Source organism: Enhydra lutris, unplaced genomic scaffold, assembly GCF_002288905.1.
Source record: "Enhydra lutris kenyoni isolate GAN:26980312 unplaced genomic scaffold, ASM228890v2 scaffoldscaffold21, whole genome shotgun sequence".
Lineage (NCBI taxonomy): Eukaryota > Metazoa > Chordata > Mammalia > Carnivora > Mustelidae > Enhydra > Enhydra lutris.
The window spans coordinates 13,386,832-13,399,011 of record NW_019154105.1 but is presented as its reverse complement, the minus strand read 5'-3'; the positions used below and the strand labels follow the sequence as shown (position 1 = coordinate 13,399,011).

The 12,180-nt window shown below is 38.8% G+C and overlaps 1 protein-coding gene across 2 annotated transcripts in view; it reads left to right on the top strand.

Annotated features, from left to right (window-relative positions):
* LOC111149343 (signal transducing adaptor family member 1) overlaps window positions 1-12,180 on the top strand; it is a 38,190-nt gene that overhangs the window by 940 nt on the left and 25,070 nt on the right. For both annotated transcript variants that reach the window (XM_022506339.1, XM_022506338.1), the window contains exon 2: window positions 7,278-7,349. In XM_022506339.1, coding sequence (XP_022362047.1) covers window positions 7,278-7,349 — 72 coding nt within the window. The remainder of the gene's footprint in view (window positions 1-7,277; window positions 7,350-12,180) is intronic.

Below are 12,180 nucleotides of genomic sequence, written 5' to 3'. Positions count from 1 at the left end.
TGTGAAAGTGCTTGTTACTAACAAAAAATGAAATAATTAAGTTAGGTCAAATTTTATGAAATTGTAATAGCAACAAAGTAGAAAAAAAGTAAGTGTTTCAAGGAATGTCATAAGAGATGTTAATAATGGTATTAAGATATATTTTCTGAAGATTTATTAACAGAAAAATTGTGTGTGTGAAAATATCTATAATAGCACATTCGGGATTTTTTGCAAAGACATGGTAGTTTACATTCTGTTATGGGTGTTAAACATGTATTAGTAAATTTGGCAGCTACGCTAGAATATTTTTCCCTTCTTTATGCTTTCAAAGTGAATTCTATCTTGTTACAACAGGTTAGCCACATTGTTGCACTTTGCCAGGAAACTGGAATTGGGAAAGCAAAACTTCTAATTTGTAATTTAAATTTGGTTATTCATTAAATATCTATCAAAGTATTCATAATAACTGTTCTGAAGGGTTTTAAAAAGTATTTAAAGAAGGCATTCCACTGGTATGGTTAATAGAAAAAGGATTTTAGAGCCAGTAAAATATGTCTTTACCTAATGGTTTTGCCACTTAAACAGCTTGTGATCTTGTACAAGTTACTCTATCTCCTTGAAATTCAATTTTCTCAAACTATAAAATGGGAAAAATACAACTTACTACACAAGGTACTATGTCTGGGATACAACAGGTGCTCAATTAATTTATTCATTCAGGCAACATTTATTGTATGTCTCCTATACACCAAGCATCATACTGATTTCTAGAGAATATAAACAAAAGACCCTACCTTCAAGAGGCTTAGTTCATGGTAAGGAGGGATGACTCCCTTACCTGATTGCTACTCTACCTGTTCTTAGCATGCTTTGAAATGAAAAGACTAAAGTATAACTATAAATATTTCTGATAAAGTTAGGTTGTGTTTCCACTTGAATTCATAGCAACGTATCTTTTACTTGTATGTCAAGGAGAAGAGACCAAGAGGACAACAATAATGTCGACTTATAGGGTGGTTTCAAGGATTAAAGAGATATATAAAATACCTGGTTTACACTAAAGATTAGATTCATTCTCCTTCCATTTCATTATTTGTCAAATTTTTCTTAACATACTAAAATCAGTTTTAAGTCCATAAGTACAGTTGACCCTTAAACAGCATGGGTTTGAACCGCACAGGTCCAATCCACTTACACTTAGATTTTTTTTTTTTAAAGATTTTATTTATTTATTTGACAGAAATCACAAGTAGGCAGAGAGAAGGAGAAGCAGGCTCCCTGCTGAGCAGAGAGCCCGATGTGGGGCTCGATCCCAGGACCCTGAGATCATGACCCGAGCCAAAGGCAGAGGATTAAACTTCTTAGCCACCCAGGCACCCCAGATTTTTTTTTTACAGTGTAGTATATGTATTTTTTCTTCCTGATGATTTTCTCCATAACATTTTCTTTTCTTAAATTTTTTTTAAGATTCTATTTATTTATTTGACAGACAGAGATCACAAGTAGGCAGAGAGGCAGGCAGAGAGAGAGAGGAGGAAGCAGGCTCCCTGCTGAGCAGAGAGCCCCATGTGGGACTCGATCCCAGGATGCTGAGATCATGACCTGAGTCAAAGGCAGAGGTTTAACCCACTGAGCCACCCAGGCACCCAACATTTTCTTTTCTCTAGCTTACTTTATTATAAGGACAAAGTATATAATACATATAACATATAAAGTATGTGTTAAACGACTATTTATGTTACTGGCAAGGCCTCCGGCCAACAGTGGGCATTTGAAGTTAAATTTTTCTGGAGTCCCAAGTGATACACAATTTTCAACTGTGCAGGAGGGTCAGCATCCCTAATCTTCATTGAGTTGTTCAAGGATCAACTGTTAATATGGCTCAAAGGAGAGCCACAGGGCTAGAGTACTAGAAAACAAAAGCTGGGAGAAAAAGCTAAGGAAAATAGTGGGATTTCCAGGCAAGCAGAAGTAAAGTGCCAGGGGAACCTTTGAAAGTGAGGGTGAGTCAGGGGTAATAAAAGGTTATCTTCAAAGAAAATGGGCTCGAAGAAGTTGGGAAGCTCTGCAGAACATTCAGCTGGGGTCTTTGCTGAAGGAATTCAAGACTTTTAACTAGAGAAAACATAACCGAGGAGTAACCTAGTCTTTAAGGAGATCACACATTTAGAGGTGTTTCTTAGCTGTTTGGTGACAGGGGCACTTTTAAGAATTTAAGGAACTTTGCCCCTAGGAAAAGGTACCAACAAATACCATTTTAAATGCAGTTTCAGAAAGTCCATGGATTCTAGGTCAAGAACCCATTAAAAATAGATAATCTTCATGGAAAAGAGAATGTGGGAAGACTTACTTAAGCTACCCTAGAATTTTGGATTGATCAGGAAGATTTATTTGATAATAAGAGGTATTAAGTGCCATGGCAGGACTCCAACGTAAACACAGTTCTAGCAAATGGGGAAAGTTCTCATTTTTCTGGAACTGCTTGAAAATAAGAGAAAGCTTGGGCAATATCTCATCGTTTATTCATTCTGTGATATGCTAAAATTAAAAACAGTGTGGGGGCGCCTGGGTGGCTCAGTGGGTTAAAGCCTCTGCCTTCGGCTCAGGTCATGATCCCAGCATCCTAGGATCGAGCCCCGCATCAGGCTCTCTGCTCAGCAGGGAGCCTGCTTCCCCTCCTCTCTCTGGCTGCCTCTCTGCCTACCTGTGATCTCTGTCTGTCAAATAAATAAATAAAATCTTTAAAAAAAAAAGTGTGTATACTATATCTTATCAGCCTGAATATAAGAATGTGTTCAATGTATTTCATTCAAAATTGTGTTCTTCAAAATTAATTTTTAAAATATTTACATATGTCTCTATGATATGTATAGATATATACCGAGGTATTAATTATTGAGATTGATATTTATAGATGACTCAGAGCTTATCAGAAACGAAATAAGAGCTTATCAGAAACTAAATCAGGACTAGGATCTCTGCATTCTGAATACAAGTTTGATCTGTTCTTAGGTTTGTGGCTGTGGTTGGAGTTCACAGGACCTACAGCTGTTTGTAATCTTTCTTTTCCTCCAGGCTGCCTTGACTATCAACTTAGTGCCTTTGTTCTTGCTTCTTCCTGTACTTAATAAACCCTCTTTAATCCTTTCCATGAATCTGTATGTTTGTTTACCAGTAAAACTCTTTTTTTTTTTTAAGATTTTATTTAGAGCTGGGAAATGAGCAGAGGGGGAGAGAGAGGGACAAGCAGACTCTGTACTAAGCACGGAGTCCTACATAGGGCTCCATCCCAAAACCCTGAGATCACGATCTGAGCCGAAACCAAAAGTTAGACACTTAACCAACTGAGCCACCCAGGCACCTCCATCAGTAAAATTCTTATTTTTCCCTGATTATATCTACTCAGTTCATATCATTCTCTCATGACTGAACACCTCTGTAATTTTTCTTAGAAGCACAGATGGATGTCTGTCTGTACATACAGAAAAAACTCAATAAACTTTGGCTGTTAGTGATTTTAGTTTTTCTATCTATAGCAGGTTAATACTCATGAGGCTAATTAAGAAGATGAACAGAGTGGTAGACTTTGACTTGAGGGGTTTCGATTGCTTTTCTTTTCCTCCAAGAATCATAGAATCTCCAGTTTGTATCTGATCTTAGATGTCATACTCCAGTAAAACTATACAACCTGTTGTTAAGTTCTCCAACTAAAATGCCTGCATTCTGATCCCTTCCCAGTCTCCATCACCCACATCCTAGTCCCAAAATACAGTGTAGCTTTGACCTGCTGCTCGTGTTGCAGAGGCTTACCACTAGAGCAGAATATGAATGCCTTGAAAGAAGATACAATTTAAAAAAAGAAGCTCCTGTCCTCAAATTTGAATTGTTTTATTACTAATCAAAAGTCAAACCTGAGAAAATTCAAGTATTTTTCAACACAGTGACTAGATGCTCTCATGGTTTTTACAGAACATCTGCCTGATCATAGAGGTATTAGCATATTAGATATTAGCATAGATATTAGATATTAGCAACTTCTCAAGCCAAACATTTTTTTTTAAAGATTTTTTTTATTTATTTATTTGACAGAGAGATCACAAGTAGGCAGAGAGGCAGTCAGAGAGAGAGAGGAGGAAGCAGGCTCCCCGCGGAGCAGAGAGCCCGATGCGGGCCTCGATCCCAGGACCCTGGGACCATGACCCGAGCCGAAGGCAGAGGCTTTAACCCACTGAGCCACCTAGGCGCCCCCAAACATTTTTTTTTTAAGATTTTTATTTATTTATTTGACAGAGAGAGATCACAAGTAGGCAGAGACGCAGGCAGAGAGAGGGGGGGGGGGGAAGCAGACTCCCTGCTGAGCAGAGAGCCCGATGCAGGGCTTGATCCCAGGACCCTGGGACCATGACCTGAGCTGAAGGCAGAGGCCTCAACCCACTGAGCCACCCAGGCGCCCCTCCTATGCCCCTTTGAATGGGTCTTTGTTAATTTGTTCTTGGCCCAGGAGGCATTACATTATAGCCAGCTGTCAATTAGGAGGTAGGAGGGAGTGGAAAGACCACAGGTCCTGAACAAAGAAACTTGTGCCATGTTCCAGCTCTGCCCCTGAGGTAGATTGCTATAGTAATACGACCAATTTTTTCAAGCCTCACTGTATGCCTTTCCATTTGAAATGTGACTTTTCTGCTCTTCCATAAAGAGATTGCATTTATTTTTCTACCTACCCCTTGAAATCTGGACTGGGTCACACTTTGGTAAATGTGACAAAAGCAGATTAGAGAGTACTCACCCACTGGGGCTTGCCCTCTCTTGTTCCTGGGAATCCTTCTGCCAGTATGTGAACAAGTCTAGATTACCTGACTGGAGACAAGACCCTATGGAGTGAGACTCCAGTTTTCTCAGTGGGGGGGTTTTCCAACACCAACAACCACTTCTCTGTTTCTCTGGACACCAAATGGGTGTGAGACAATTCAGCTTAATTCTGACACTACCTATCCAGACTTAGTGCAGACCCCATAGCTTCTTTAAGGGCTCAGTCCTACAAGGCTGCCCTCCACTTCCATCACCAATTATAAGCTCCAGGCCTCCCATAATTCTCACCAACTCATTGTAAATAAAGAGTGCTTGGGCGCCTGGGTGACTCAGTTGGTTAAATGTCTGACTCTTGATTTTGGCTCAGGTCATCATATCAGGGTTGTGAGATTGACCCCTGCATCAGGCTCCATGGTCAGTGGGAAGTCTGCTTGGGATTCTGTCTCTTCCTCTCCCTTAGCCTCTCCCCCAGCTGGCATGCTCTCTCTCTCTCTCTCTCTCTCTCTCTCTCTCAAATAAATAAATAAATAAATCTTAAGGAAGAAAGAAAGTTCCCATGACTCCCTCCTAAGATTTGATAATTTACTAGAATGGCCCATAGCTCTCAGCAAGACACTTTACTTATATTTACTGGTAAGGGATACAAAAGAACAGGCAGTTGAAGAGTCCTGAGGGCAAGGTCTGGAAGCCCACCTTGTTCCTGTCGGTATTAAATTGGGCCTCACTACCCTCTTACTACGTGAACGTTTTCACTAATTAGGAATCTCATCAAATCACATTGTTGAAGAGTTTTTATGAAACTGAAATCTCCCAGCCCACCCACCTTTTTTCCCCAGAGGCTGGTGGGTGAGGCTGAAAGTTCCAACCCATTAATCAGTTGTTCGGAGGCCTGACCTACCCTGAAGCTATCCAGGCATCCCAACCGATGCTATCTCATTTGTATAAATTCAGGTATTCTGTAAAGGGACTCATTATGAATAACAAAAGCGCTCCTGTCGCTCAGGAAGTTCCGAGTTTTAGGATCTCCATGCCGGGAACTGGGGGACAAAGACCAAATATATTTCTTGTATCACTCTCAGCTCCGCATTCCCGGCTAAGACCCCAGGCAAGTGAGTGAGGCTACTCTAGAGCAGCCACAGGGAAGTATACCCAAAGAATCACCACCAGACACCGGTTGATGAGAAATAGAAAACGTTTGCTATTTTAATCCGCTAAATTTTAGGGTGACATTTTACACAGTGAAGGCTAACTAAAATAGCACTTTATCAGGCATGAAGAAAAAGGGGGGGAAAGTTCTACTAAGAACATGAGAAAGATGGTTCTTGTAATTAAAAAATGAATTTAATTTTGAGCTTCCAAGGAACCAAGGTAAATAAAAACAAGATGGGTTATAGAGTTCCCATTATTTGAGAAAAGACATATATAAATTCCGAAGAGGTGACAAACATTTTGCTGGTCAAAAAAAGGATAAACAATATTTCAGTATTAAAGAGACGCAAAATACCATAATATATAGAAATATCTTCACATTTTATAAGCACAAGAAAAAAATTTCGTGTAATTACCCTACATTAATTCTCAGTATAAGTTGAGATAATCCACATGTTATAAAAATTGAGTTTATTAAACCCTAAAGGAAGAAATGGTCATCCTGTTTATGAAGCTGGAATTTTTATTAAAAACATACTTTTGGAAAGAGCTGGGTATGAAGGTTAGTCTTTAGATGTGGAAGGATTTTATTCTCAAGCCCCCCCTTGCCATTCTTTTGTAATACAGCCAGTCTTCATATAAAATGTAAATTCCCCTTATATAAATGCAGTCTCACTTGAGTGAAATGAGACTAAGTCATATAAATTTTTTTAAACTTAAAGAGTTGTATTTTTTTTTAAATTTGTATTTCTATAGAACCCATAATAATGTGAATGTAGAAATAATGAAATGTTCACCACGTGAATGAAATTCGGACTTCAAAGTTTGGATTTGATGATGTTAAATTATTTTTATGATTATGAACTGTTCACATTGCCTTTATTTATATAAACATATAATATTTATTGAACCCAAACGATGAGCCATGTACTCTTAAGTGCTTTAGATTTATCAACCCATTCAATCCTTTCAGCTGCCCTGGAATGTAGATATTTAATGCTTGTCCTATCCTGGTCCCTTAAATGGCCCCTCTTACAGAGACAAACTTCACTGAAACCTACATAAAAAGTCAAGTGTCTTAAATCAATGGGGAACGTTTTGAAAAATGATCTATTTAAACACACATCAAATTACATCCTTACCTCACATCTTATGCTAAAATAAATTTGTGAAGGATTTAATCAAGAGCTAAATGTAATATTAAGCCTAAAATTAGGTGATTTATCTCAAGATAAAGAAGAACCTTATATCAAACAGCAATTAAGAAAGTTACAAAGAATATTAATAAAGTAGTTGAATATACCAATGAAATAATGCTTATAATTTATTTCCCACAGGAATATAAACATTACTGGACAGAGCTGAGAGGAACTACACTTTTCTTTTATTCTGACAAAAAAAGTCCAACAGTGAGTAGCAAAACATATTCAGCTGATTCAGTTTTTCCTAATATGGACTTGGCATATAGTCCTATTTATTTGGGGGTTTCCATCTTCCGAAAGTAAAGATATTCTAGTAAAACCAGTTCAAATAAGAACTTTTATTATGTCTGTGGGGGCTTTCAGGTATAAGACCCATGGTAAAATTTCCAGGGAACCTGGGAAAAAGGTATAAACTCATGTCTTTAACTTTGAATTTTTTTCTTTTTGATTCCAGTAATAGAAACTTAGTTGAAACCTGAAATTTTTATTTTATTTTTTAAAAGATTTTATTTATTTACTTGAGAGAGAGAGAGAAAGCACGAGCACAAGCAGGGGGAGGGGCAGAGAGAGAGAGGGAGAAGCCGACTCCGCAGGGCTCTAATCCCTAGACCCTGAGATCATGACCTGAGCTGAAGGCAGATATTTAACGGACTGAGCCACTGGGGTGCCTTAAAATGTGAATATTTTAACCAGATATCTGAATACAACTTGTTTATGCCAAGGGATAGCCTTAATTTCCCCAGCTTTTTATCTTGCTGTAGCATGCAGTTACGATCTGAAAGGAACCAGATGACCCCCAAAGCCTTATAACATAAAATATGTCACAATTTAATTGTCCTAGGGAGACAAAAACATAAGGACTGCTAAGAGCTTAGGCATGAGAATAACAATAGATTCTGGGATTAATTTATTAGTAGTAATTTTAAGTAATTGATTTATATTTCAACTTTCCCACAAAAATCGAAAACAGTGTATTTCATTTTTCCACAAATAAAATGTAGCATTTTCATGCCAGACGCTTGCCTACCTTGGAATGTTATGCCCATAGAAGATTTTATGATCTAGTCACTTGTTTAAACAGTTTGGACCATGGATGTAGTAGTTCCCAATTCTTAGAGGATCATCATTACCTGTCCTGATGTAACGGAAAGGAACAGAAAAAGAGCCTTGTGATGTATTCCACCTGGAAGCATTTCAGGGCCATTTCAGGGCCATTACATAAACTCAGTAGAAGTCATTTAAAAAAAACAAAACAGGGACGCCTGGGTGGCTCAGTTGGTTGGACAGCTGCCTTCGGCTCGGGTCATGATCCCGGAGTCCCGGGATCGAGTCCAGGATCGGGCTCCCAGCTCCACGGGGAGTCTGCTTCTCTCTCTGACCTTCTCCTCACTCATGCTCTCTCTCACTGTCTCTCTCAAATAAATAAAAAAAAATAAATAAAAATAAAAAAATAAAAAAACAAAACAACACAAAAAAACGAAAAACAAACTTAAAATAATCATCTTTCTCCGGAATTCTGGATAGGCAAGACTTGTGTAAAGGTGTTTCCAAATACCGTAATAAATTAAAGCTGCTAACTGATGTCAGTAAACCTGTGACAACCCCTGCCCTACACCTTGTGTAGCACACGTAGGTGGGCGAGCGAGCCAGCAGTTACTGTTCTCTCACTCCCTGGCAGGAGGCGGTACCACTTAGGGATGGCAGCCTGCTCTTCAGGCTGACTGCCTGGGTGCTTATGATGGCCCTGCTGCCATTAACTGTGGGTTTTCACGCCAGTTACCTAACCTCTCTGTGTCTCAGTCTACCAGACAGGAAAGTGGTAGGAAACAGAAGATGTCTCAAATTGGGCATCTTTTTTTTTTTAAAGATTGTATTTTTAAGTAATCTCTACAGCAAACGTGGGACTTGAATCCTCGAGATGAAGAGTTCATGCTCTACTGACTAAGCCCGGCAGGCGCCCCTCAAACTGGACGTTTTTGAAGGAAGTATAATGATGATGCTATATTCAAAGCTGTGGACAGGATGTAGGAAAACCACAAAGGGTAGAGCAGAACTTTGAGGCTAGTAACAGCACCCTACTCTTATGCCCAAGATGCATTTAAAAAAGTGGGAGAAGAGTGAACAGAGGTGTGCGAAGATGAGTGTGTTGAGAGGAGTATGACCTTTGACTGACGAAGCAATTGTATGGGATCATAAATAGCTCATTCTCCTCAGTCTTCTGATCTGCCAGTGTTAACCAGGGTCCCACCCAACAGGAAGTCAGATGTTGTCCACATCAGTCTCTGTCCTGGTGCATAGCACTGTGTGGTGAGTAGATAAAAGTAAACCTAGAGGACCAAATAAAGGTCTTGTCCAGCACGCGTATTTTCACATCTCTAAAATTAGGATGAAAAGGGTAGTCCGTGTCATGAGGTTATCAAAAGGATTAAACGAGGTAGTGAATGTAAAGACAAGGAAATAGCTAGCACATAGTAAGCATTCAGACGTTTTATAATTTTTTTAGTTTTTTAAAAGTTTACTTATTTGAGAGAGAGAGAGAGAGAATGCACAAGCCAAGGGATGGGCAGAGAAGCAGACTCCCTGCTGAGCGAGAAGCCTGACATGGGACTTGATTCCAGAACCCTGGGATCATGACCTGATCCAAAGACAGACGCTTAACTGAGCCACCCAGGCACCTGCATTCAGACATTTTATATGCGATATCTCATCTAATTCTCATAACAACTCTAGAGTGGGTACTGTTTCAATCACCACTTACAGATGAGAGTAGTCAAGTTTCAGGATTCAGAAGTTGTGCAAGATCGGAGAATGAAAGGGGTAAAATCCAGATCTTGCTCCTGAGCCTGAATTCTTAACCATTATGCCATGAAGAGGCTGTTACAGTGAAATAACGCAGAACTGTCCGTCTACCAATTTTGTTAAAAGAGGGTGCAGGCTTTAGGAACTGTGTTGGGTGATAGTCTCAGGAGAAAGCACAGAGAACTGTGCTTTCTCCTGAGAGGAGAACTGTAGATATTAAACGGTTAGTGGGGAAGAATTTAAAGCTGCTTTTTTTTGAAAGGCTATCGGGAGGTCATGTGAAAGAACCCATGAATTTGTTTCATGTTATTATAGAGAAAGGGGACTGGGACCGATGGACGGAAATTCTCCAGAGAAAAAACTGTGGCTTAAAACAAGGAAAAACTTGCTAGAGTGGCATAGGAGGCATGAATTTCCTCTTGTATGAGATATTGTTTGAGGATGGCTACATGGAGGGATGCCCTGAAGGAGAGTCAGACATCAGATGGCAGGTTAGACAGATGACCTTTAAGGCTCTTTTCAACACTACAATTCAAAAAAAAGGATAGAACTTCCTTTCTTCTAATCAATAGATCAGTTTACAGCTCTCTAATTTGCCCACTTCTTCCTCTGTTGCTTCCTCCTTTGTCTCAGCAAAATTCACTTAGCTTGATGTAGACAAATTGTGTAATTTGAAATTCTGTCTTGCTTCCCTTATGCCTTCCCTTCCATTCTAAATAGCTCTTTGTTCATTGAAAATGAGTTGGCCAACCCAAATTTCCCTTAACTTCATCAACATAGGAATAGGTCTGGAAAAAAATTTACTTATTTTTATGCCTTACCTTATTCAGAAAAATAAAATGAGGCCTACAAGAACATAGTAAAATAAGTTATATTGGGCAAAACAGAGGAAAATATAAGGAAGTCAGGAATGAGGCTAATTCAGAAAAATTATGCCATAAAAACTTTACTGCGCTTACCGGAGGTGGTTCTGGTCTAACACTAGAAAGCAAGTCTGGCTAGTTGCATACAGACCAATCCATATATACCAGTTGTTCAGAAGAAGTATTTTTATTGGGATAAGATAGGAATTTCTTAATAGGATTCTCATAACCAGTGGCATGTGATAAATGTCCAGCATTCTGGAAAAAATTGTGTATATGAATATATGTATATAAATATATTGTAAATATTACTGATAAAAAGAATGTGTGGTACACAGTTAAAAAAACAAAATACACAATATTCTTTATTGTAATTTCCATATAGTCAATTGATTCTCACAGAATACTTTCATTGATTTTTCTGAACTCGGGTCCATAGCCAACTATGTAATTCAATCGTGATTTGACAAATGAAATTGTTTCCAGTCTGCTGTTTCCCTAATAAATTTATTGTCATTAAGTATGACGTTTGACATGAACGTTGGCGATATTTTTGTTTACATTAATGAATAAGAGGAAAGCAAAGCAATATTTATGTATGTCACCTCTTTGTCAATGACATGGGCAAGTTCTCTGAGTAACAATAGTTTCTGAATTATGGAAGAATATTTTGTCACCTTTCTGTTCTGTTAACAAAGAAAAAGTTTCAGACACAACAAATTTTAAAGTTTCACCTGCATTATTAACATTTTTCTCCTTCACTTTCTTATGTCTCAACCAGAGCCAAGCAAACTGTGGCCCTTGAGCCCAATCTAGCCAGTGGCCTGATTGGAGCTAAGAGCTCAAAGAATATGAGCTAAGAATATTTTTGACCCTCTCAAAGTATTAAAACAACAACAACAATAATAGGAATTTGTAACAGAGACTCTGTGTGGTCCACAAATCCAGATGCATTTTCTACCTAGCCTCTGCAGAAAAAAAAAAAAAAAAATTGCTGGCCCTTAGGGCAACTAACAAAAGAGTAGATCAAGCCCTAATTTGTAAGATTTGCCAATTTCCAGGATGTAAATACTTCCACCATCATAGCTGATTTCAACCTATCAGTGTGACTTCAGTGAATCGGGAAGAAACGTCCAGTAGTGCCATTAGATGGCATTTCCATCAAATAGAGGCGAAGGTGTAAACAACCTCAAGAGTGTAGCAGGAATAGAGTGTATCCAGTAATATAATTGGAAAATAATGAGTTTTGAATTTGATTACCTTTGTTTTAAAATAGTTTTATGTTGGGACGCCTGGGTGGCTCAGTTGGTTAGGCAGCTGCCTTTGGCTCAGGTCATGATCCCGGCGTCCTGGGATCGAGTCCCACATCGGGCTCC